Source organism: Carassius gibelio, chromosome A22 (assembly GCF_023724105.1).
Source record: "Carassius gibelio isolate Cgi1373 ecotype wild population from Czech Republic chromosome A22, carGib1.2-hapl.c, whole genome shotgun sequence".
Lineage (NCBI taxonomy): Eukaryota > Metazoa > Chordata > Actinopteri > Cypriniformes > Cyprinidae > Carassius > Carassius gibelio.
In genome coordinates, this window is record NC_068392.1 from 9324927 (window position 1) to 9352489 (window position 27563).

Genomic DNA, 27563 nt, shown 5'->3' on the forward strand with positions numbered 1-27563 from the left:
ATAATATAATATAATATAATAATTAAAAATATTATTATGAGAGTTCTTAATATAATTATATCAAAGCTGACTTTATAGTTTACCAAGCAATCATTATATAAAATATTAAAAAATAGCAGGATTATTATAGTTAAAACCATAAAAAAAAGAATTAAACGTTGAAACAAAAATAAACTTTAACTAAAATCTAATTTAAATAAAACTGAAATATTAAATAAATTATTTTAGTGAATTGCAGAAGCAGTGTTTTATTTTTTAAATGTAGTTTAATTTTATGTGCTAAATTACCTAACTCTAAAACCCTTGCTCATTGATATCAACAAAACACCAACACATGTTAAAATGAATCTCTTTGCATTTATTAAGAAATGTTACGCTATGATACCATGTTTAGTTCTAAATAAATGTGCATAATTTCATTTCAAAGCATAGGGGCAGTTGAAGGAGCGAGGGTCTCTCTCCAGAGTGATGCTGGGCACTGATGATGCTCTTAGGAGGGATTGCACGCCAAATGCATCAGGTCTGTTCTTTCCTCAAGAGGGGTTTTTGAAACAAACCATCATAAGTCCATGAGACGACATCACTGATACCCAGCTATCAGTCGAGGAGAATGAAGAGGAGCGGCTGGGCAGCAAGCGGTAATGCACAGTCAGCTGATGATGTTCCCTAGAGATATTTGGACAGATCTTTCTCCACCACCTAAAAGATAAATAAAAAATATATAAATTTTGTGATATTTAGATACTGTAGGTAATCTTAAATATGCTTTAGTTTATGACCCAAACCAGATTGAAATACAATCAAACATGAATAGAAGCTGAACAACGTACGCTTGGATCCTGCAGCGGGGAGTATCTCATCACAACCTGGCCTTCACGGTCAATGAGGAACTGAAAAGAAAACACAAAAATTGATAGCAAATTGAACAAATTAAATAATTTTAATAATAAGTAAATAAATGTATTTTATACATACACGGTTTCATTCATAACATGCTTTTAATTAGCATAATTCAAAGGGAAAATGCACAAACCTTGGTGAAATTCCATTTAATGCCACTATAATGGAATAATAAAAACAACAGTCAATAGATACGTTAACATCATTTTTAGGTCAGGTCTATTAATGTGAAAGTTCACCCAAAAATAAAAATGTAATGAAAATGTAATCACACTCAGGCCCATCCAGAATGTAAAACAGATTTGTAGAAATGTAGCATTACATCACTTGGCCACCACCACAGTGGATCCTCTGCAGTAAATGGGTGCCGTCAGAATGAGAGTACAAACAGCTGATAAAAACATCACAATAATCCACAAGTATTTCACACAAATCCAGTCAATCATTTAATATCTAATGAAACTAAAAATCATGTGTTTTGTAAAAAGAAATACTTCTTTAAGACGTTTCAGCTTTAAACTTCTGGCTAAAATTCCAGTCCATAATCAATATTAACGTTTCCTCCAGTGAAATAGTCCATCCGCTGTTTTATTATCACATATTTCTTTATAACTGTGTTTGCTCGTAAACGGTGCTTGGTCTGTGCATATTTCTCTCCTTATTTAAAAAAAAAGACTTAAAAATGGAGAAAGCAATATTATGGCAAAAGGAGTTCTTGTTACCCATTATTTACAAGTCCATTAATATTTAATGGACTGTAGTTGTGTGGATTACTTGTGGATTATTGTGATGTCTATCATTCTGACGGCACCCATTCACTGCAAAGGATCCTTTGGTGAGTAAGTGATGTACTGCTAAATTTCTCCAAATCTGTTCTGATGAAAAACAGACTCATACATCTCGGATGGCTTGAAGGTGAATACATTTTCAGCATTTTTTATTTTATTTTTGGGGACACTATTCCTTTAAAGGGCTAGTTCACTCATGACTGCATGACTCTTTCTTCTGTTGAACATAAAATATTATTCTGTAGAATGCTGGACACCAAACAGTATCTGTTCCCATTAACTTTCATTAAATGGACAACAGAACGATGGGAATTAATGGGAACTGAAACGGTTTAGTTACTAACATTCTTAAGAATATCTTATTTTAAGTTTCACAGAAGAATGAGTAACAGAGGTTTCATTTTTGGGTGGATTATCCTTTCGGATGTCAAATACGCAATTATTTCCTCAGAATTTACAAGTTAAACTATATGGCAACCAACTCACTTTCCAAAGAATCCTCTTCCATTTGGTTGTTCCTTCAGCCACTTCCACAGAGGGTGTGCAGAGTCGCCATTCACATCAATCTTACTGAACATTTCAAACTCCGCATTGTAGGACTTGGCAAATTCCTTGATTTGGGAATTTGTTCCTGGTTCCTGAACAAAAAAAAATGTATTATTAGATCACAGTATTTCTTCATTTTAAGAGCATTAAAAATCTATTTGCTCCCAGTACCTGATTTCCAAACTGGTTGGATGGGAAGGCCAGGATGTGTAAACCTCTCTCAGAATACTTGGCGTGCATTTCTGCAAACTGAGAGTAGTTTACCGGGGTTTTGCCTCACTTTGAGGCAACATTAGTGATGATGACAACTTTGCCCCTGAAATATACAATAAATTAGATTTTGTTAGAGTTAAAAATGCATAACAATGCATCATAATCATATAGACTGAGGATTCTGTAACACACGGCCAGACCATTGCAAAAAAGTCAACATTATGACTCACTAATAATTATGATTGTAAATCAAAATTCTGAGATAAAGCCATAATTGTGACAAAAATTTGAAGCAATTGTACTACATCCATGCTGGTGATTTCCATCCCTCACCTGTATTTTTCCAGGGAAACTTCATTGCCGTCTATATCCGTGGCAGTGAATTCATAAATGGATTTGGCCGACTGCCAGTTTTCTAGCTGTGCAGACTGAAAACGAAAACATGAGAATACATATACACACCTAAAGAAAAGAAACACCTTCAAACTAATATTAAAATCTCTATAGTGCAATTCCAACCGCAACTGAAAAACTGCTGAGCTATTAACACATATTAAATGAATGAGCTTTTAAGAGCATTTCTTACCATTGACTGCAACACTATGGAGAAAACGACAGCGGACGCAAAGAAACGCATGACTGCCTTTCAGCACTAACTACTGAAACGGCAGGCAGCGTATTAGATCAGATCCTCTTAAAGTGCTGAACTCTCCAGAACACTGAAAACCTCATATATATATATAGGGCTCCAAATAAACATTAACCTGACAAAAAGGCTTTCCTCCTCATAGGTTGATTTTTATTTGACTGTAACTCCTACTGAGGTCAAAGGTCACTGGGTGACGATCTTACACAACTCAGAAAACTGATATCTTGATGTGCGTGTTGAAACTTCATCCACATACAAGAAAAGTCATGATATGTTCATTATATACAGTTAATTATACCGCTTCTAAAGTATACTAGAATAGTAAACACATGACATTTCACATTGATATTGACTAGCCACTGACTTCAGGAATGGATTCAAACCTCAAAGATATTATGAAATAAAACACTAATAATAAATATTTAATAGTGTAATAATAAATGAAACAATGTTTGACTGATTGGGATAAAATAGTCATGAATATATTAACATCACCAAAAAAAAAAAAATACTATGACATTCTACACCATAATTCTGAGGAAAAGACTTTCAGATATGAAAGCGATCCCTTCTTCAGCGATCTCTTCTTCAGTCATACCTTCACTTACTCACATTATCAACTCTTCTCTTCAATCTGGAACATTTCCCTTAGCATTCAAGCAGGCTCGGGTAAGCCCACTGCTCAAGAAACCATCTCTAAATCCAGCGCTTCTTGAAAACTACAGACCGGTATCCCTGCTTCCATTCATTGCAAAGACACTTGAGCGGGCTGTGTTCAACCAGCTTTCTATGTTCCTTGGACAGAACAACCTCCTGGACAGCAACCAATCTGGCTTCAAAAGTGGCCACTCAACTGAGACTGCTCTGCTCTCGGTTACTGAAGCCCTGCGACTAGCAAGAGCAGCTTCAAAATCCTCGGTACTCATCTTACTGGACCTGTCTGCTGCTTTTGACACTGTTAATCACAAGATTCTCCTGTCCACCCTCAGAAAGATGGGAATCTCTGGAACTGCTCTCCTGTGGGTTAAGTCCTACCTCTCTGACAGATCATTCAGTGTGTCTTGGAGGGGTGATGTTTCAAAGTCACACCACCTTGCTACTGGGGTTCCTCAAGGCTCAGTACTTGGACCACTTCTCTTCTCCATCTACATGACATCTTTAGGATCTGTCATTCAGAAGCATGGCTTTTCTTATCACTGCTATGCTGATGACACCCAACTCTACTTCTCATTCCAGCCTGATGACCCGACGGTAGCTGCTCGCATTTCAGCCTGTCTGAGTGACATTTCTAGCTGGATGAATGACCATCACCTTCAGCTTAACCTTACAAAGACTGAACTACTGGTGATTCCAGCTAACCAATTGATTCATCACAACTTCTCTATACAGCTAGGCTCGTCAACCATAACTCCTTCGAGGACAGCCAGAAACCTAGGAGTTGTGATGGATCATCAATTAAGCTTCACTGACCACATTGCTACAACGACCCGGTCCTGCAGGTTTGCCTTATACAACATTAGGAAGATTAGACCCTTCCTGTCAGAGCAAGCAACCCAACTTCTTGTCCAAGCTCTTGTTCTCTCTAGACTGGACTATTGTAATGCTCTCTTGGCGGGCCTTCCTGCATGTACTGTCAAGCCCCTGCAAATGATCCAGAATGCAGCAGCGAGGGTTGTCTTCAATGAGCCAAAAAAAGCTCATGTTACTCCTCTCCTCATCAGGTTACACTGGCTACCAGTAGCTGCTCGCATCAAATTCAAGGTACTGATGCTTGCCTACAAGACGACCACTGGCACGGCACCAACTTACCTAAACTCACTGGTTAAATCCTATGTGCCCTCAAGAAGTTTGCGTTCTGCAAGTGAACAACGCCTTGTGGTGCCATCCCAAAGAAATTCAAAATCACTCTCACGGACCTTTTCCTGGACTGTGCCCAGCTGGTGGAATGACCTCCCAATCTCAATTCGTACAGCTGAGTCTTTACTCATTTTCAAGAAACATCTAAAAACTCATCTTTTTCGCCTGCACTTAACCTACTAACACCAGTACTTTTCCTTTTCTTGTCTCTTTTTTCATTTAATAAAAAAAAAAAAAAAAAAAAAAAGATTTATATATACCTGGCTATGCGTTCTATACTAGACTGAGACTTGTCATGGCACTTGTATTCTGTTGTTGTTCTCTTGTTGACCTGACTGCTTCTATTGTTCTCATTTGTAAGTCGCTTTGGATAAAAGCGTCTGCTAAATGATTAAATGTAAATGTAAATGTAAATGAGATACTAAGTCATATTTATGAGATAAAACCATGATTATGACATAAAAATATTCAAACTATGACATACTGGGGTATAATTAAGGAAGGAAAAGTTCAAAATGATGAGATAAAGTCATAATCATGGCATAGAAGTCTCGTGACATCTTGTGACTTGGGTAATAATTGTGACTATTGTATCATAATTTGACTTTTTACACCATAATTTTCAATTTTTTACAATTAATATGACTTTGTATGTCATAATTAACTGTCTTAGTATGTTTAATGGCATTTGTTTATGCTATTTTTGGACACTAACCAAGATTATGCAATGTTCTGGACATGATGTTCTTTTAAGTGACATGAAATGTAATAGTATTTATTTTATATCTCAAAATACCCTTCTAATGTATGCAAAAAATAGATATGTTTGTTATTACATTAGATTATTAGTGTTGTTGTGCATTATTTATACAACAGAAAAAAAGTGAACTGATACTGTGGTGGACAAAGACCTAAATACACTGAAACTAGACCTCTCATCTTGCACAATAGGACTGATTGTGTAAACGGGTGATAAAACATTTTCAAAACCCCTGTAATTATGCAACACAAAACGTCATAATTGCCAGAAATTTGATTCAGATATACAAGTTTAAGTGACAGAAGTAGGGCTATTTAACTTTACGATACCATTGCACCAATGATCCCACTGCTTGATAAAGCCCCGAACAGCAACAGACGATGGATAAAAGCCATTTTTTGATCTTTTCGCTCTCCAGTTCCAGTAGTGATGTTAAACTCTTCAATGAATCGTTCTTTTGAGTCGAATCTTCTATATGAATCAGTTAACAGAACGAGTAAACCATAGACATATATATGATGTATATGGAGTAAACATCTGACTGAACCGTTTTTTGCTAACATTATGATTCGTAATGACACATTACATAAATACATTAATAAAATGTAACCAATCAATCAAGCCCCATAATAACAGCAATATGTGTCTTCGTGCTTTATTTGAATGTTTAAGAGCATAGTAATATGCAGTAAATATTAGGATGATAGAAACGACAAAGGAATCACTGAATCGTTTTATGAATCGATTCTTTGAAACGAACTGTTCGAAAGAACCCATTCGCTCAAATCACACGCACTTCCCACATGACGTTGCATATAATCGGACCTTTTCTAGAACGTTACACAACCTTTTCCCATTCCTTGTTTGTTTACAACGCAAAATCAACACCAAAATAATATATAAGTTTATTTGTAACTTACAAACCACCTATTTTAAAATTGCATTTATTTTAACCTGTATAAAAATAACACATTGTATTGCTTGAAATCGAATAGTAAAAGCTTATACATTTACAAAAAATATATATATATATATATTGTGTATTGTTTTGTACATACGAAATCAAAGTGCGCGTTGTGGCGTAACGTCAGACGTCATAGACACGCGTCGGCAGAAACGGGACACAAACGCAAACGTGGAGTGAAAGGATCGAACAAGCTTGATATTTTTGTGTTAATCCTGTTTTTGGCGCGATATGGATGATGAGGAAGAGACTTACAGACTATGGAAAATTAGAAAAACTATCATGCAGGTAAATGAAGGTCTTATAACGTTAAAGAGTTATCCGTGTTGCGTAGACATATTGTGATGCTCATTCTGATCCTCTCGAGTTTCACGATCTGCGATCTCCCAAAATACAGCACGCATCCAACTAACAGTAATATTTGACGTCCTTGCCTAACTTTGTCTTTTAGCTTTGCCACGATCGTGGTTATTTGGTGACGCAGGACGAGCTGGACCAGACTCTAGATGAGTTCAGAAGCCAGTTTGGAGACAAACCCAGCGAAGGTCGACCCCGACGAACCGATCTCACGGTCCTGGTGGCCCACAACGACGATCCCACCGACCAGATGTTCGTGTTCTTCCCTGGTGTGTGAACTCACCCAGAAACACACTGTTGAGCAACGATTGTTTAAGTTTGAACTGTTGTATCAAATCTAACCATTATTTTGCTTTCAGAGGAACCAAAGGTTGGCATCAAAACCATAAAGATGTATTGCCAGCGTATGCAAGAAGAAAACATCACCCGGGCCATCATTGTAGTCCAGATGGGCATGACGCCCTCCGCCAAACAGGTGATGCAGGCACATTACACCTACATTTAGATCTCAATTAACTACTAAAGCATTTACATAATGTGTGTGGTCTCTCATATTTCAGTCTCTGGTAGACATGGCTCCAAAGTACATACTTGAGCAATTTCTTCAGCAGGAACTTCTGATCAACATTACCGAACACGAGGTGAGGAGGCTGCTTTTAAAACAGACCATTTAAACGATTTAATGGCCATTCACATAACAAGATAGCACACATACATCACAGAGATGTCTTAAGTGATGTTTGCATTTACATCATCAAGACTTTATTTTTTTTTAAGAGTGTTTGCTCATCTCCAATACATTTCTTTCCTATCAGATGTCCTAGATGTTAAGAAGATGTCTTTTAAGATGTTTATGGATATTTAGAATGTATGTTAAACTGACATTTTAAAGACATCTATCAGATGTCTAACATTTGTTTCCAGATGAAGCGATTTTTAACAGACATCTTGCATGTATGTGTGCTATCTGGGTATATTAAGTGAAAAGCGAAAGTGACGGGACATGTGGCCAAGTATGGTGACCCATACTCTGAATTAGTGCTCTGCATTTACCCATTCAAAGTGCACACACACACAACCCGTAAACACAGCAGTGGCAGCCATTTATGAGACTCAATCCCACAACCTTTTGGTTACGAGTCCAACTCTATAACCATTAAGCCATGACTTTTCCCAATATTCACATTCATTCCACAGTAATTGTCAATAAGCTCCATGCAGATGTGTCACCTGTAGCCTTGTAAACTGAGGTTGATTTTGAATGATTGGCTGTCAGTGTTTTCATCGTTCCTCTCCGAGGGGCCCGGTGCGGCCGCACCAATTGATCCCCCATAAAAATGGCCTTGTATGTACAACTATAATTAGGAACAATATCATTTATATTACTCTAAAAACAATGTTTTCAACTGTTGAACGATAAAAATATTGACAGCCAGTCAGAATCCACCTGGGGTGTATTCCAGAAAGCAAGGGTAGTTTAACAGTTGGTCACATATACCCTGAACTCACGGTTGATAACCCAAACCTTGCTTGAGTTATATTAGTTCCAGAAACACGTCCAGGAGTAAGTTCAGTCAACTCTGAGTATCTTCATGATTAACACACAAGACATTCTCTACAAAAGCGATGATTCACCATGGAAGGAAAAGTGCACCATACTGCTGCTTTCAGTCAACGGTCTTTTACATTCATCCTGCATATTGCCATCTAACTGATGGTTGTGCAGTCATTATTAATATAATTTTTAAATACTTCTCTCTCTCTCTCTCTCTCTCTCTCTCTCTCTCTCTCTATATATATATATATATAGTATATTTGATAGTTATATTTGAATCATATATATATTGTTCAGAGAATAATTTGCTGTGGCTCTGAAAGTTCCCTCTGTTTCTGGAACCAGCGGCGTTTATCTGCTTACCCTTAAACAGACCGAGGTACGACACATAACCTGCTTTCTGGAAACCCCCTGAGCGTTTCAAGAGAACGACGAATTAACTGAAGTGTGCTCTTATAATAACATTATGGTGTGGATGTTATAGACGTCTTTATAGTTATTGTTCTCAGTGTAAACAGGCTTTTAAGACGTTTTTCCCTCAGCTTTTGGCCCTTTACAGAATGCTAGTATTATTGCACATGAATGTTTTGACTTTATTTACAGAGTTATGTGTTTTCCGTTTCTTTCAGCTTGTTCCAGAGCACATAGTGATGACTAAAGAGGAAGTGACAGAGTTGCTGGCGCGGTAGTATCCTTTGAGTTTCGGTTGAAATTCATAGTGCTGCTATTTTAGTATCAATGACACCTTTATGGTTTTTATTCATATTGAGGTTATTTGACATCATTGACAAGTTAAATGGAAATGAGTAAATAAGAAATGTTGCCTTGGCAGCTATATATTTTTAATATTTATTTCAGTTGAAGGGATAGTTTCACACTGAAATGAAAATGGTCATCATTTACTGACCCTCAAGTCGTTCCAAACCTGTGTGAGTTTCTTTTTTCACTTGAACACATTGGGAACCAAACAGTTGATGGTAGCCATTCAATTCCATATTATGTAGCATCATTTTTATTATTATGGTTTTAGTTAGCTTTAATAACCCTGGTTTATGGAAGCATCTCTTAACCAGCTCCTCTCCAGTAAACTAAAGGAAAGCCAGCTTCCCAGGATTCAAGCTGGGGATCCTGTTGCCCGTTACTTCGGCTTGAAGAGAGGCCAGGTACGAACTCGAATGTGTGCTTTCTTCTTACATCTCTGAAAATCTTCAGTTGATAGTGTGGTGGGTTTTGCAGGTTGTTAAGATCATCAGACCGAGTGAAACTGCGGGACGGTACATCACATACAGACTGGTCCAGTGATGCTTGTGAAGTCAGTGTTTCTGTTCTACAAACTGCATATTCAGCAAATACGAAAATTATTTTTTGATATTATTCAGTTTATTCCCAGTCATTAATACCTCAGAATTTGTAAATCAGTTTAGATGATCTAAATTCAAGATGCAAATCTGTGATGCAGTGTTACTATACCATCTTTAGTATTTGTCTCTCATCTGCTAATGGATGTTTAATATTTTTAGTTTTAATAAATAACACCGGATTCAATTTTCTGTTTTTGTTTGACAGGTTTGAAATGTTCTCCAACTGCTGAAAGTGGTTTTTAACAGTTTTTCCTTTTTTATCTAATAAATATGATCCTGTTAGTCTGTCTCTCTTGTCATTTCATTTGACATCTTGATATATTAAAAAGCATGTCAGTTTGGACTCAAACAAATACCAGCCTCAAAACCTGGAAGTAGAGCGAGCAAGCATTCACCTTTTTCTTTCTGAAAGCCATTGTTGTACGGAGAAAGGAAATCAAGTGAAGCTGACAGAGATATCTGTGCAAATATACACTAACCCACTGAACACTGTATACAGCAACAAGTTAATTTATTCTACTTAACCTCTTGCTCATTGGCTACCATGCTGTAACCACGCCTTCCAGTTAAGTTTGCATTGTTTTTAAATACTGATCATTTTAAAATCACTCATTTTTTTATTATTAAAAGACAAGCACAAACATAACATTTAACAACAGATTTTCAAGGTGCAATCTCATAAGATACAATACATGAGACCAGAAGCGTACCACTGTGTTTGTAAAATAAAGCTAAAAACATTTTTAAAATCTGTACGTTTTTTTGCGGGATTCCAAGCCAAAGTATTTTAAATATTAAAAGCATCTTTCAAATATATATTGGAATGTCACAGACGGACCCGTGTGGCTTGTGTGAACTCAAAGAGTGCGTGTTTTGGTGTTGTTACTCTTGATTGATGTTTAACGCTGCCAGCGAGCTCGTTGCTTCTGCGTCGTCTAACTCTGGCGGCTCGCTCTCGGGGATGGCAGGCGGGTCGCTCTTGTTTGAGCTGGAGGGACACTGCAGGGTCACCAGGAGGACGGGCAGCTTCATTTGTGTTTCGGTGGGAGAGTCGAGTGCCTGCTCTGTAGGACTAGGGGGCTGAAGTTCACCTCTGCCCCGTTCCTCGTCTGCATCAGAGTCTGAGTCCAGACTGTGTTCCAGAGAACCAGGGGTTCCTGTTGAACTCTCTGCCAAGATGTGACAAAACATTAGATATTAGTTTTATTTTATATCACATATTATTGATTTAATTTAGTTGAATGCAAAAATGCTTACTGGAATTTGTTTTTAAATATAGGAATAATGTATAAAGAAAATACTATTTAAAAAAAGAAAAGAAAAAGTCAAATAAAACTAAACCGACTTAAATTAGTAAAAATACAAAATGTTAAATATTTTAAAATATTAATACAAATAAAATTGACATGAACATTATGAAAAGCAGATAATGAAAAAAATGCAGAAAACATGAAAGGCAAACGAAAACTAAATGAGTATTAAATGTAAAATGGTCAATTATTAAAATGATATATATATATATATATATGTTTGTTCACAAATATAAAATGTACGTCTATATGAAGGGCAAATAAATAAAAATACTAACTTCATGCTAAAAAAAAAAGGTAATTTTACTAATAATGTTATATTTACATGGAACACATTTTTTAAAATAAATTTCATAAAAAAGCAAAAAAAAAATTATGTAATTTTTTTACAATACATTACAAGTTAAAAACTAAATGTACAATTTTTTTTAAAATATTAAAACAATTGTGTGTGTGTGTGTGTGTATATATTTATATATATATTTTTAAATGCTTTTTTTAATGTTTCCTTAGGTGTACTTCTATTGTTAGTACGATTTTTCCATTTTCTCAAAGGCAGAGAAAGATAGCAAAATCTCGATTTACACCGATTAAAATTTCTAGAAACTTGGGGACCATATACAGGATTAATAGTCAAATAAAAAAGAAACTAAATACATTTTAAAACGATTAAAGTTTCAAAATTAATAATATACACAATGCATTTGAACAATGTAAACCAATAATATTAGGAATAAAACTAAAGTGTTATACCATGGCCCTCTAATTTGTCTGACTCTACAGCGCCGGGTTCATCTGTGCCTCCTTGTTCGTCGTTTGAACAGTGTTCTTCATCAATACTGCTTTCCTGCACAGACCAAATCACCATGTTTGTTCTGCATTAGTATCTGAACCAGCTGAGCACTGAGCACAACATGAGATCCTGACATCACTAACCTTCTGTAGGGACAGTGTGCGCGGGGTGCTGCTGCACGCAGGCCGACTGGAGTCCGAATGGAAAATGGAGGGATAAAACACAATGAGGGTCTCCACTATGCGGGCCTGGTAAGGGTAATCCACCAGAGACGACAGGGACACCGTGGCCCCTGAGGGCCGGGGCCGCATCAGTGAGGGGCCAAACACGATGCCCAGATTGCTCGGGCTCATCTTATTGTCATCTTCCAGTTCTGCAATCCTGAAAACAGAAGGACATTAACCAAATAATCAGTGTTTAATAAACCGTGTTTGGCAGAGTAAGTCTATAAAATCTGAAACCTTCTCAGGTGGCGCGCTATGTAGCAGAGAGTTGCTGTGTTTTGTTTGGGCAGCTCTTTAAGGAGATTCTTAAGTCTGTCCACGAGGGCCAGGAGTTCAGGGTCTGTCTCAGGGCCGAGGTCCACCAGGTCAGGCCCTTTGCCCGTCTCTGCTCCCTCTGGACCCACTATAGTCAGGCTTTCCTTCGCCAGACCCATCAGACTGTTGTACAGACGGAAGGGCATGATGGGCTCTGGAAGCTGAGGGAAACACAAAAATACCAAATAAGGATGTGACGAATGACTTTGGAGAATGTATAACGAGGATATGAGAGCCACTGCTAACAAAGAAGGCAACTTATTCATAGGGAACAGTTAAAGGATGGGTTCTTTCAAAATGTAAGTATTATTAAATGTAATATAAAAAAAAAAAAGTAAAAAATTATAAATATTTAGAATTTGTGAATGAAAAAAAAAAAAAATTATATTAATATAACTAAATAAAAAATCCAGTACAAAACACTATTCTATAAATTAGTTACATTGATTCTAAGTGTTTTAATACAATAAAGTACACCTTTTTTAATTGAAAATAAATGTTATTAGTAAAATCATTCCTGGTATAATGAAATAAAATCTAAAAATTTAATTATATTAATACATTTGGGGAAACTAAAATTCTTATTGTGTTATACATAAATATTTATATGCAGCATTCCGTTATATTAAAAGTGGATTATATTACTAGACTTGTAAACATTTAGTTGGTCAAAATGCAAAATTATATTTTCAATGATAATAAAATGTTCATAATTGCATATAATATACAAACAGTAAAAAAAGAAAAAGTTATTTGGGTGTACCCTACAAAAGCAAATTTGATATATTTTATAGATAGATAGATTATATCTGAACATATCTATATAAATCATTTAGATGGAGCTAATTTTTTTTTATAAAATTAACAAATAATTTGATTAATTGAGTAAGCCAAAAATACTAATTTGTCAGTTTTATTAAACATTTGAATATACAAAAAAAAATTATATAATAAAATTTTTATTTTTTGTATATTATATATATATATATATATATACACACACACATACATAGATGTATATATGTGTGTTACATATTTGATAAGAAAAAAAATAGATAAAATCCACCATATTACATAAAATGATCTTATACAAGTGTGCTGATGTGGTGGTGGCTCACCTGTCGCAGGTAAAGCTTCAGTACGTTACTGATGTCGTGTGGTGAGGACTGGGACAGCTCCACCAGCTCTTTGCCGTTCTCAAACGCCTGACACAGCTTCTCCACCCGCGTCTTCACCCCATTCACTCGATAAATACCCTGACAGCCAAGAACACCATCAGAACCAGCTTACAGTGCCATCGTCCGAGATCAGCTGGATCGGACCAGACGCTTACATACCTTCATCCTCAAAGCTCTTCTCTCGATCTCACCGATGCACTTCTTGATGATGAAGGGGATGCCGTCGGGACTGTTGCCGGACACCTGCGAGAAATCCTGCCCGAACAGCTGAAGTCGACCCTGGAGCTTCTTGTGGCCACACTGAATGGCCAAAGTCTCCAAGCAGCGTTTGTGACAGGCCAGGAAACACTGCAAAGAGCAAATCACACTCGAAACTGCCGCTTGATATCAAACACAAGGCCAAAACAAAGCCGACGCGACCTCACCTCCTCACACTCGGCTCCCTGGAAATAAACGTAGCTGTCGCATTCTCTGCATTTGGACGGGGAGCGCAGTTTACGCAGTTTGTGCGTCTGAGCAGCTTTCGACAGCCCCACGTTTCGGAACGGCCCGGTGGGAACCACAATCTCAGGCTCGATGCCGTTTATGTCTGCAAAATGTTGAACAGAAAGTGAGAAACTAGATGACAGGGACAGATGAGAAAGAAAAACAGCAGCATTTTTTCATCTCACTTGGTGCTTCAAAGGAAGTAACATTTGAGTCCTTCTCATCTGCGTCTTCGTTTGATGACATGGTTCCTGTAGATGACGTTCGGGCCATTTTACTTATGTCACCTACGAAATAAAGAAATGATGTATTATAGTAAATGTTTACATTTAGTATGTTAAGTCATGGTAGGAAACCGTACCAGTGCTGGTAGTCGGGGATCCCAGGCCGCTTCCTCCTCCCACACTGTCTGTGTCGCTCACTGTGGAGCCCCAGGATTTGTGGGTCATGTGACCTCGAGCTGACAATTAAAACAATTCAGAATTATTTGCAGAACTCTCTTACATATTCAAACATACCCAAAAAGCACCTTCTGAAAGCCTCGAACATCTAGAAATAAAAACCTTCATACTATACAAGACAAGACCTCATTTGCATACACTTATTAGATCATGTTTATAAATTATATTTAAATGCACATTTAAATTTGCATACACTTATTAGATCATGTTTATAAATTATATTTAAATGCACATTTAAATTTGCATACACTTATTAGATCATGTTTATAAATTATTTTTAAATGCACATTTAAATTTGCATACACTTATTAGATCATGTTTATAAATTATATTTAAATGCACATTTAAATTTCCATACACTTATTAGATCATGCTTATAAATTATATTTAAATGCACATTTAAATTTGCATACACTTATTAGATCATGTTTATAAATTGTATTTAAATGCACATTTAAATTTGCATACACTTATTAGATCATGTTTATAAATTGTATTTAAATGCACATTTAAATTTGCATACACTTATTAGATCATGTTTATAAATTGTATTTAAATGCACATTTAAATTTGCATACACTTATTAGATCATGTTTATAAATTGTATTTAAATTCACATTTAAATTTGCATACACTTATTAGATCATGTTTATAAATTGTATTTAAATGCACATTTAAATTTGCATACACTTATTAGATCATGTTTATAAATTGTATTTAAATGCACATTTAAATTTGCATACACTTATTAGATCATGTTTATAAATTATATTTAAATGCACATTTAAATTTGCATGCATGTCATCTAATCATTAAACTCATATCATCTAATATCAGAATGATGTATTAATTAAAATACAAATTATTACTGTATTAATATAATTCAAATGTAATATAATAAAATATATAAATTGAATAAAATTAATTAACCTTACTTGATTAATAAAACTTAAATGAATTTGACATGTATTAATCAGCTGATTTAAGTTTCATATAACAGACCTGAAAAAAAGCCCTATTAAAATATTAATAAACTTGTTATTTGGACCCCCCCAAATTAATAATCATAATTGCTTATATGCATTAATAATAAAAATAAAAATAATATAAAAATGAAACGTTTATATATTGGATTGTATAACACATACCTCTCTTCGGTTCATCTTTCTGAGAGGCGCTTGTGTCTCCGGTTTCTCCGGCGGTGGGCGGGGCTTCAGCACTGCTATGAGCTTCAGTGTTAGCGCTGTCAGAACGAGCTCTGGCTGACGGCCTGAATTCAGGAGAATACTTACTGTAATATTCACATCCACTTCCATGACACTCTGTGTGTGTGTGTGTGTGTGTGTGCGAAAGCAAAGGAGTGTTTCTTACTGGCTAGAGGAGACACAGTAGGCCTCAAACTCGTAATGCGTCTCGGGCTCTTCGCTCATCTGGAGGTCTTTGACGTGCGTGCCGTACTGCTGTCCCGGGTCGTACAGTTTACTGCTCTCACACAGCGTCTGATAGTGCACCGGCAGCGCTACCGTCTGCATGTGCATGATCTGGTAGTAGGAAATTGTGGCCTGGAAAGGATTTCACATGTTTAAGACGGCTCAAACTGGATTTGGATTTGTAGTTTTCTTGGTGTTTTTTCCAGCATTTATTTGATGCTATTAATCCAAGTAATGCATGACTGGTTGTTCGCCCAGATATACACGTAATACTACTGAAAAACAACTTGAAGTCTCATGCACAACACATTGAGCTCTACCAATACCAGAGTTTAAAATTAACTTTATGCCTTGAGGAAAATTGGCTAGACATAAATATTTCTTACCAGCCATGATTACTATTTGAAGGAAACATTTAAAAATTATGCTCTTTTTTTTTTTTTTTACAATACTTTTGTCAGTACAATGCTTTCAAAAATGTCTTTGAATATATTTGCTGTCCATGTTAATATAGCAAATAGAAGTTAAGTTATAGAAACTGCATTTTGAAATAATTGTAAAAAAAAAAACATTTTTTCCATATTTCTCAATATAACTCTTTGAAAATATCCTTAAAAATATTTGCAGCATTACAAAAGGTCCTTAAATATATTTGCTGTAATATATATATTATGTGTGTGCTTTAAATATATTTGCGACCTTTAAAAATATTCTTAAATACATTTACTGTATAAAAAAATAGACTATATTAATGAGAGATATATATATACACACACACACACTTCAACTGATTATTGTGCCACAATCCTGTGTGAAATACCCTTTGTAATAAACTAAACTCAAAACTTCAGGACCTATTTTTGCTCCTCAATTTCATTTGTGAAATGTTTTTTTAATGAAGACCTAAAGTTAAGACTAATAAGAAGATTAATCGAATCTAGCAGATTCTAGACCTGAATATGTATCTAGCGCGTGTTTACCGAGCGGATGGTCTGGTCGGTCTGTTTGATGACCTCTTGGATCTGCCGCAGGACGGTGACCTTCATGTGCTCCAGCTCCTGGTGTTGTGTGGTGGCGTCTGCGATACACGTCCGGTACGTGGCCTCGGCCTCCTCAGCCTGAGAGAAACACACAAACACGACCTGCTGAGACACTCCGCATGCGTACTGTAGCGGTTCCTACGGTCTCTTAAGTGGCATGAGAGAGATGCATTGTGGGAGTGCGGAGTCTGACCTTGTTGCGGGCCTCTTCCTCCAGCCGTTTCTTCTTGTCTACTGTTTTGGTGGTGGAGCTGCCGCCCTCCTCCTCGGCCCTGTTAGCCGCCGTCCTGGCCTTGTCGTACTCCTCGCAGCGGGTCATGTAGACCTGCTTAGCCCTGCGCAGGTTAGCCTCACACTCCATCTGTGTTCAAACACACACACACACACACAGCAACCCTTACAGACCTGCACATCTCATCCTGGCTGGTGTTTTTAAGTGTTTCGGTGGCTCAGAAGATCCAGAAACAAACGTTACCAGTTTTCTCTTGGCCTTCAGCCAGTGTTCCTTGATCTCCTTGCGTTTCTTCTCGTGCTCTTGTTTGCGGAGCAGCAGAGGCTGTGGAGGAACACAAAGCACATCACTCTTCACGGCTAAATACTGCATCCGGCTTCAAGATATTACAACTATGGCTGAACAATTAGTATTGTAATTTAAGTAATATATATATATTTTTACATATATTGATGGAGGAAAGAAATTAAGAGGAGGAGGAAGAAATAAACATTTTAAAGTCACAACTATCATCATTATTATTAGTTTGAATAATAAAATGCGTTATTACAAATATTATATACACACACACACACACAAAAACAACTACTTCTAAAAGCTTTACACGATCTTTGCAAAACAAAGTATAACATTAATTTAATTGCCATATATTTAATCGATTTAATTTGCATCGATCATAACATTGATTATTATAGTATTATTAATAGTTGTTACTAAGGTTTCTTGCAGAACATTTATCAACAGATTTTTTTTATTCATTTCAACTTATTCTTATTGTGATTATGATAGTATTATACATTTTATTTTATTACTACTACTAGAACTTTAAAGATTCTTGCAAAATCTATTTAACAAATAAGTGTATTTTTAATAACCATTTTATTATTAAACTTAGATTAAAATAAAGTTATTACCATTTTATTATAAATTGTTTCTGATAAAAATAAACTTTAAAAAGGTTTATCACAGCACAATTAAAAATAATATTTTTATAATACATTTACATTAATTATAATTTATTCTTATTGTGATTATTATATTATAAATTGTATTGTTGCTAATACATTTAATTTATGTTGATAACTTGTTACTGTAATTTTTATAGTATTCATATTATTGTTAATAATAATAGTAATTATTAATGTTGTTAATATTAATAATTATTAGTACTATTAATATTATGATTATAAATTGTATGGTTGTTGCTTATAATAATAATGCTAATAATGCTAATAATAATAATAATAGACAACATACATAACTTGTTAAAAATAATTTCTATTAGTATTATTAAGAGGACAGAAGGTGGCCATGTTGGTGCTGTACCATGATGAAGGTCTGGTTCTGCAGGGTGGAGGCCGCCTGGTGCATCCCAGCTCCCTGCTCCAGGTCCTGCTCCAGAGCCAGAGAGTAGATGGAGAAGAAGGGCATGTGTGGCTGATGGACACAAAGAGAGACGGATGAGGAGGAGAACAAACCAATCCTGAAGACCCTAGGGGATTTGAGCGAGGTCTGTTCTCACCTGTATGATGGTCTGTTTACAAGACTGATAGATCCTTTGTAAGCCCTTGGAGAACTCCAGCTCTATACAAACATTAATGACAAGATGCAAAGGAAGTAAAGCAAAAATAAGGTAAGTAGCTACCAGTCACAATTTAGAATCAGAAATATGTTTTCTCCAAAAATACACACTTTTTCACTCTCTCATATAACACTTCAGATCACTAAAGCCACATGCGATCCTACCTAGCGCAAGCTTCCTCTCAATGTAGCCGATCAGATCCTTCATGTATTTGGAGATGGTTTTAGCGTAGGTCAGAGCCGAGTCCACACCTCCTTCACTGCGCTGCAGGATAATGTCCACCTCTTCAGCGCTCATCACTGCCAGCGTGCATACCAACACAATTCATTTCAATCACTTCAGACAACAACAAAACGTTTGTAATAACAACCATAAAAAGATACAATTATTTGTTTGTTTCGCAGGAGACTTGTGTTCTGTAATAATAATTGTATTTATTTAATGCATGCATGCATGTATGTATAAGAGATCTATACAAAATCTCCTGGAGAACATGCACTTAAAATTATGAATCATTTTTTTTTTATTATCACTACTAATAGTACTAATTAATTATTCTTTAATACATTAATGCGTGTTTAAAATGCATGCTTTTTAAAATCATTTTAGGAGATTTTGTAGAGATCTGAAATCAACTGGATTAATTATATTATTTCAGCTAAAAAAAAAGCTTTTTTTTTTATATATATAAAAAAATCTTCAAAAGTGTCTATATATAAAAAAAAAAATCTATATCAGTGCATTCCTACTTGCTTTACTGTATTTCTGAATTTGTCAATATGTACCCAGCTCAGAAGAATCGCTCCTTGTGTGTAAACAATCATGCCCCGAGAGGTTCTCCATAGACTGAACATTCAAAGAGAACAAACACACAGATATGTATCACACACACATATTTCATACATGTTCCATTTGAGTCTTATTTCACGAGGACAACTGCGTCACAGACCAGTGACACTAATCACAGAACGCCACTTTCAGGAAGTCAAAGCCCTGCTGCCGACATCCGCTCAGCTCAGAGACTGACACTCACTTACCCTGCTCTTCTCCGAGGGCATGACCGACAACAGTGTGCTGCTGTCCACCTCTCCCATCAGCAGCTCAGACACACTGACAACACACAAACAAACGCCGTTTACACACCAAAAACCATAGCTGCAGCAAATGCTCAGATACCAGTGGAAGTGTCTGATTCACAACTTCCTCTTAGCTCAGTTCTGGTCACAGAAAGTCAGATTGCTCTGGTGCATGATTCAATGTTTGTGTCACAGGAAATGAATACAAGACTCATGAACGTTAGTCACATAATACACTGCTATTCAAAGGTGGATCGCAATGAATATGACGATTATGAAAACTTGAACTGAAAACAACAGCAGTACTACACGAGGTGATAATGATCAGCTCCAACTCAGAAACAGATCCTTGGTTTGGGGCTGTTAGCATAAGAGAGCAGAAGCCGCAAATCAACTTCCTGTTATTTCTGTAGAGCTGCGATTCATGTCAATGAGCTAACAAAGCATTTTAAGAGAGGTGATTTCATGATGCACACAAAGTACGCCGTATGGCACTGCAGTCCTGAACATGCTTAATTTAGACTGGTAAAAACACAATTAAACTAAATAAACTAAAACAAACATTTCAAAAGGAAGGGTGCTATCTCCACTTGAATTAATTGAATAATACATATAAATAAATACATTCCAAAATAATTCAATTTGGAAAAAAATAAAATGTGCCATTTCCCCTTGAGTGAATAAAAAAGATAGACGGATAAATTATAAATTAATAATAAAGTAATATGTAAGATTGTGGTCACATTACCTCACTATTTATTTTAATATATAACAATTTTTAATCACCATTAGCAGATCAAAAACAATTCAATAGAAGTGCAAAAAAAAAAAATGGGGTGAAATTACTTTCATTTTCATTTCTTTCTATTTACACTCACTTACCTGAAATAGAAAATCAAGTCGTGCACACACTGCATTGTGGGATACAGAATTCAACAAATACACTATTGCTCTCTGGTTGTATATTGCACATTTTGGTAAATGTACTATGTAATCCAGTTAACGCTACAGAAAAGTACAGGATGCATAATTCAAAATATGTAAGCCTGTGTGCATCTCAGAGTAAAAAATAAAGGCAATTGTGATAAAGTTTGCAATTGAAAGAAACATTATTATGAGATTATCACAACTAGTTTTTTTTTCCTGAGCCGCTGATAGAGTGATCCTCTGATGAGCTCTCCATACTCACTTGCTGCTAAAGGCTACAGCGATGGTCTCGATGGCCTTCTCAAAATCTTTTTTGTCTGCTTCATTGCACACTTCATAGTGGTATCCTTAAATAAAGGATAACAAAATATGTTGGTAAATGGCTTAAAATGACAACAGAAATGCATTACTACTGTAAATGGTGGCGCTAACCTTTGACCTGTGAGATGAGTTTGCCGGCAGCGGTGAGCGTCTCCACCGTGTTGAGGAGAGGGTACATGCTGATGACCTGCCGCAAGATGCGCAGAACCTCCCCCAAAAACTCATGGGCCAGCGGACGCCTATTCTCCTGTTTGTCTGCAAAAAACAAAACCAAACATCATTATCAGACTCTCATCGGCTGAAGATTTACATCTAGATCACAGCCACACTTTGGAAAAAAACAAAACAAAAACAAAAAAATCTTATTTGTGTGTCAATTAATGAATAACACTTCACTATGCTATCAAATATGCGAACCTATTATTAAATATCTAGCTCATATTTCACCCCGTAAACAAATAAAAAGAGAAAATAAATAAACAAGTACATTAACAAAAAATGTATACATCTAAATAAATAAAAACTTCAAATATAATAAATCTCAAATTACCTGGGTCATATTTCACCCCACATAGATGCAAACGAACAAATAAAAAGTTAAAATAAATACTAAAACTAAACAAATTAACACTACATAATTAGCAAGCAAACATAAATACATAAAGCAAACAAACCCAAAAGAAATCAAAATACAACAATAAGAAATAATATACAAATGAGTAAGTGTTATGTTCATTTGTTTTCATTAAATAAGCAATTAAACTAACAAAAACAAAGAAATAAAATAGCCAAAGAAATGAAGAAATGATAATTAACAGGCTTCACTTTTTCCATTTCTCATTTTTCTTTGGTTATGGGGCACAATATGACCTGGAAATTTCTTTGTGTACCCAATAACCAACATGTCAATGTCTGTCATGCTAAGATATATTTTCAGTGATCCTAAAAGGATCAAGGTGATGCAAGACAGGGCGACTGTTCAAACTGTGTTGCAGTGCTTTCTTGTCTGCTGTGACACGTCTACAAGCCACTTCCTCCCGTCATGGCTCTTAACTGTAACTCAAAGCAAAAAACACCTACAACTGCTACTTGCTGATTAGTTTCTTTGTTCTGTCAAAACTACCTAACTTGTACAGTAATGGGAAGCATGAACAATTGGCTTTTTTTCCTTTTTTTTTTTTTAAACCAGAGAAATGTAAGCTATGTTGTGTTAAAGGGATAATTTTTAATGCGATTAAGTTTTCCTTTCTCTTTGGAGTGTTACAAGCTGTTAATAGATAAGATCCCTAAAGTTGCAAAGATTAAAGTCTCAAATCGAAAGAGATATTCTTTATCAAAGTTGAGACTCATCCACGCCCTCCTAAAATGCCTTGTTTAAACACACCTCCACATGTCTACATCACTATGTGGGAAGATTTGCATAACACCGCCCAAATGTTCACGCACAGAAAGGAGTAACATTCTCGCTGTAGTATTGTTGCTGCAAGCACCATGTCGTGGAGAAGTTGTGTGTTTCGTTATGAAAGCAAAACTACTTTGTTTGGCCTTACAAAAGAGGACACAGCTAAAAATCTGTGGTTATTTGTATTTACAACACTGCTCTAGGACAATTCAACCCAAATATTCAGATGTGTGAAGCACATTTTATGGAGGACTGTTTTCTGATCCTGGGAGACTAGACTACAATGCTCTGTCAATGGTCCGACTCTCAGTCTGTAAGTATGTTTTCATATTTAAAGAATTTGCCATTGACAATTCAAACTTGAGTTTTGAGTGGTGTAGAGTAACACTTGTTGTTTGTCATTTCTCTGATCACAAATGCAGACATCTCCCGGCTCCGTTAGCTGGATTAGATTTTTGACGATTTGGCCTGATCTTGGATTGGTTGGTTCTTCGAAGCTCATCTTGGAGTTGCTGTCGTTCTCAGTTAAAATTGCTCAGGGGCAGGCTTATTTCATGTAAACAAGATTAGATTAGATCGTTAAAAAACAGTGCACAATTTATCTATTATAAAAAAAGTATTTTTAATTATATGATGTCAGTACGTTACGGTCTTTCCGCCAGCCAATCACTGCATTGTGGATCATGGTTTCGAGTATCGATACATAACCCCTTTTAAAGCAAGCCATGAACGCGCAATTATCTCAAATAACTCAATCCAGTCATACAGTACTAATCATCAACAACAGGTGCGTTCAAAGAACCGAATTAGCCAGTACATGATTATCGCGATGATATCATCTTGGATGCGACATTTAATCTAAGATCTAATAAACGACATACAACTAACGGGCCCTTGGTTGTTTACGCAGCAGCGCAAAACAACACGCAAAAAGACCGCACAAGTCATTATAATCAGTAATTATGTCCCCACTTGATGCAACAAATGCTTCGTTTGTAATGGGTTTTATTGGTTTTGTTTCGTTGCGCCGGGAGATGGCATCACAGAATGGTGAGGGGTGTAACATTTCTGTCACAACGCACTGGATAGCTGGCCAATCAGATTAAAAAAAAATCATAAATTAAAATAAATGTATAAATAATAATAAAAAATATAGAGCAGCCTTTATATTTCCTGAAAGAGTTGCTTCACATGGGGTTGTCGTATTTGAGGGGCTATGCCACAAAAAAAAAGTTTAAAAACACCTGCAACAGAATCGCTCAAGAGTACCGTGGTATTAAATCATCACTTAGTCACGGCACCATTACAGTGCTTTTTAGAAGGATGTTCTTGCAGAAAAGATAGGTTTCCTCTACAATGAGTTATCAGAAAACTCCAATATAATAACTGATTTCATTATTTATGGGTAAGACTATAGGCTTGATGCTGAATGACGTTGCTCAACGAGTCCCGAGAGCAGAAGGGGGTGTTTTCTGAGAGAATCGTTTCCTGCACTAGTGTGGTGCACCACAGGAACTCAGCCTCACTGCAGATACAGGAAGAATACGGCCTCTTGAGCAAACTCAGCCCCGCCCCTTCTCTGCTCCACGATCACATGATCCTCAGCGGAAGGTGATGTTTGCGGCAGGACGTGAAAATAGTCATGTGGCAGTTTGAGCGAACTTAAAAACATGTAGCAGGAAACGTTTTGATCCATGTCAGCTACACTGTAAAAATGTATTGCCATTTTAATGGTAAAAGAGTAAATCTATGGGAAAGACCTGTTAATTGGTTAAGGGTAATTTCCCTTACTATATAATGGTAAAAAACATGTAAATCTAATGGTTATTTTATGTAATTTTAAAGAAATACTTACATTCCCAAAATTCCCTGTGAAACAGTGTTTTTTTTTTTATTAGCTATATATGTGTTTGTACATTTTTATTTCAGTTTGTTATTTTAGTACATCATGTTAAACTAAATGAAATTGCTTTGGAAGCTAGCTAAAAATTACTTTTTTGTTTTTACATTTTATTTTCCGTTACATTTATTGTATTATTCATACTTTGTTAATGGTTTTATTTAATTTGTTTGAGTTTACTATTATAACCCTGTTTGAGATAGTTGCAAATATATTTTAAATGAACAAAAGACATTTTAGTAGCCTGGTATATTAACATTACATTACTTAACGAGATATACATTTTGTTTTACTGTAAATTTAAGGTCAATTCGTAAAACGTAAAATGTTTCTACCATATTTTTTTACGGTAAAGTTCTGGCAACCACAGCTGCTGGTTTGTTCCATCAATATCCAAGAAAACCAATATCTTACCTTCAAGCACGACATCTTTCAGTTTCTCCACCGCTTTGGCAAACCGCTCCACTATGCGTAGCAATGATGGGATGTCTTCCACCTCGATGGCCACTGCAGTCTCGGGCGTCTCCGGCGAGGGACTCTGGGAGATGACGGATTTTCCCGCACCCTTACTGAAGACCCAAGACTGGATCGGGAAGCCCGCTGCACTTGGATTGCGACTCAAGGAAGTTGGCCGTTTTAGGGTGCCCATTGGGGAAGGCCCGCCCACCAGCTTGGTGTGCTGGGCCAAAGGGGTACCTGGACAGGAAGACGAGACGTCTAGGACAGGGGGAGACTGACTGGAGGACGTGTGGGACGAAGAGGCAGAATCGACTGCATCTTTCCGAGGCTGTTCTTGAAGAGCAGAGAGCTGTAAGATAAAGCAAACAAGGATATAGTGTGGGCAAACTGATAAACATGGCACACAAATTTTAAGGTAGAAAGTTTTGCAGATGCAGCAAGATCTGTGACCGACTACAATAGACGGCTGTTAGTAAACAGAACTTCTTTCACAAGAGCAATTGTGTAACCCAGGCCTACTTCCTGTCACACCCCGTGGAGTTGATGCCACACTAGCTAAAAGCCTTAATGTGCAAGTGAACTTGAATATAAGGCCGTTTTAGACAACAAACGGATGGCATAATATGATGCACTACACAAACCAGTAAGTATTAACACAGTGATATCCCAAAATTCAGTTCACCTTTAAAGAATTCAATGTAAATTGAAAAAAATTGAAAAAAAAAAAGCTGGCTACACCTCTGGTTGACTTGTCAACTGTGTATAAATACTCACAAAAACTATAAATGCATATTAGTAGCCAACACATATGCATATTTTAAAACGTAAGATACTAAAATTGACTAGGCTACTTAAAATATGCATATTGTCAAAACAAAATAAAGTACTTTTTAAATACAACCCACCTGCTTGAGCCAGACGTTGGGTCTGTTTGGTAAGATGTCCAATTTAGTTTTGCTGCTTGACTTTTTCACTCTCTGACTAGTCGCGTAAGGACTGTAGCTTTTGCTACTTGATCCACGCTTCAACATTTCCAGCTACGGTGCGTTAAAAATCAACTTTCGACACTGTTATCCATCATATCTCATCCTTTTAATACAATACATGCCGTTAAACTTTAAAAAGTACCTGGAAGTAAAATAACTACGTTTAGATAAAATCCTAACAAAACAAAAAAAAAGTTCAAAATAAGGCAAAACCTGAACTTCTTGCACCTTGCTGCGCCATACCACACTGAGGAAGTCTAGTCCGTCCTTTTCTGTTTTTAGACAAACCTAACGGTCTAAATAATCATCTTGAATTCTACATGTGTCTTTGGAGACAACGGTTGATATTCGCTAATATTTCAGCAACGTCGAAAACATGAGCGCGAGAGCGGAATGTCAATCAAGTTGATTGGCAGGAGGAAAGGTCGAGAGATGCTGTGCGACTTACTGATGGAGAGTTGAGAGAAGATGGGCTGCTTCCTGTTCGGCTCTTCTTTGACATCGAGTGAGTCTTTATCAGTTCCTTTGTCCTTTTAGAGAACATTTTAAGCTTTAGGTGTTTATATCCGACGCGTATATTTTGTAATTTATGATATAACCCCCCTGCCCACCCCCCGGCTCCCCATTTCAAAACGCTGATGCGAGGTTTACACACTCCGAGCTCGGCTTGTGTCTCACACCTCTAATATGAGCGCACATTGACTGAATCTACTGACACTCATCGGAACAGTCTGAGGCGCATCCGCTTTTGAGTTTTTTTCTCCCTCTGTCCTTTTGACAAGTGAAACTGCATTGCCTTGTAGAAACATGAGGACTGGATAACATCATGCATGCTTGCTGAGACTTTTAAAACGACGTTTATGCAACGAGTTACATCATTTGAACACAAAAATAATCTTTTGCCTTGCACGTTGTTGTTAATGTCTGTCACCTGCTGATTAATTTAATATTAAAACACCGCCCACTTTTGTGACAAAGCATGTCTTGAAATATTTTTTGTTTGACAAAATATGATTGTAACTACACTTTTATTTCTAGATTGAAATATCAGTGTGAAGTTAATATTGTATGCAATGGCATTTTCACCATTGGTTACATTTAGAATGGTGACAATTTCAACAATGTCAACTTTTAACTTAACATGTCTTTAAAAAATCAAAAATCCAATATGTATTGTAGAAAATCCTTGGGAGTTGGTCTCAAAATCTCAATCTACTCCCTAGCACCCTAAGTAGTGACTCAGTATGCCGTATACACACATTTAGGCACTGGTAAGGCCCCTTGTATGATTCATGAATATAAATATGGATATGATGTAATTTCCAGTAAGGGAACATACATAGCTAGCATCAATTCTCCCATTTGTTTTGGGGAATTTGGGGACTATCTTTTTTTTTAGGGAAAGAACATTCCATTTCACTAAAAAAGGATTTCGTTTGAGACAGCCCTTAAAATTACCAAACCCCTGATCAATGCCCTGGGTGTAGGGGA

General features: G+C 36.3%; 3 protein-coding genes across 5 annotated transcripts; 1 reads left to right on the forward strand and 2 right to left on the reverse strand.

The window, feature by feature from the left end:
* Window positions 1–337: 337 nt before the first annotated feature.
* Window positions 338–6172, reverse strand: gpx4a (glutathione peroxidase 4a). Of its 2 annotated transcripts, none has more exons than XM_052539898.1 (7): window positions 6043–6172; window positions 2781–2875; window positions 2406–2550; window positions 2175–2326; window positions 1034–1058; window positions 831–890; window positions 338–699 (listed from the first exon to the last, which is right to left on the reverse strand). In XM_052539898.1, the coding sequence occupies exons 1-7, from the start codon at window positions 6106–6108 to the stop codon at window positions 667–669; spliced, it is 576 nt and encodes a 191-aa protein (XP_052395858.1). In that variant the 5' UTR covers window positions 6109–6172; the 3' UTR covers window positions 338–666. The 2 variants fall into 2 exon arrangements, with proteins under 2 accessions (XP_052395858.1, XP_052395859.1); XM_052539899.1 differs by lacking the exon at window positions 6043–6172 and adding an exon at window positions 3034–3253.
* Window positions 6173–6787: 615 nt separating this feature from the next.
* On the forward strand, window positions 6788–10232 carry polr2eb (RNA polymerase II, I and III subunit E, b). Its single transcript, XM_052539900.1, has 8 exons — window positions 6788–6965; window positions 7129–7303; window positions 7394–7509; window positions 7595–7675; window positions 9219–9277; window positions 9674–9752; window positions 9826–9901; window positions 10156–10232. The coding sequence occupies exons 1-7, from the start codon at window positions 6909–6911 to the stop codon at window positions 9889–9891; spliced, it is 633 nt and encodes a 210-aa protein (XP_052395860.1). The 5' UTR covers window positions 6788–6908; the 3' UTR covers window positions 9892–9901; window positions 10156–10232.
* A 315-nt stretch (window positions 10233–10547) lies between these two features.
* On the reverse strand, window positions 10548–26934 carry arhgap45b (Rho GTPase activating protein 45b). Of its 2 annotated transcripts, none has more exons than XM_052539895.1 (23): window positions 26521–26934; window positions 25042–25435; window positions 21437–21580; window positions 21267–21351; window positions 20039–20111; window positions 19787–19847; window positions 19166–19300; window positions 18942–19003; window positions 18746–18856; window positions 17663–17743; window positions 17381–17548; window positions 17128–17265; window positions 16089–16279; window positions 15866–15987; window positions 14618–14716; window positions 14442–14543; window positions 14196–14359; window positions 13930–14118; window positions 13711–13848; window positions 12515–12753; window positions 12197–12434; window positions 12014–12107; window positions 10548–11119 (listed from the first exon to the last, which is right to left on the reverse strand). In XM_052539895.1, the coding sequence occupies exons 1-23, from the start codon at window positions 26614–26616 to the stop codon at window positions 10833–10835; spliced, it is 3411 nt and encodes a 1136-aa protein (XP_052395855.1). In that variant the 5' UTR covers window positions 26617–26934; the 3' UTR covers window positions 10548–10832. The 2 variants fall into 2 exon arrangements, with proteins under 2 accessions (XP_052395855.1, XP_052395854.1); XM_052539894.1 differs by lacking the exon at window positions 26521–26934 and adding an exon at window positions 25992–26514.
* Between the last annotated feature and the right edge of the window lie 629 nt (window positions 26935–27563).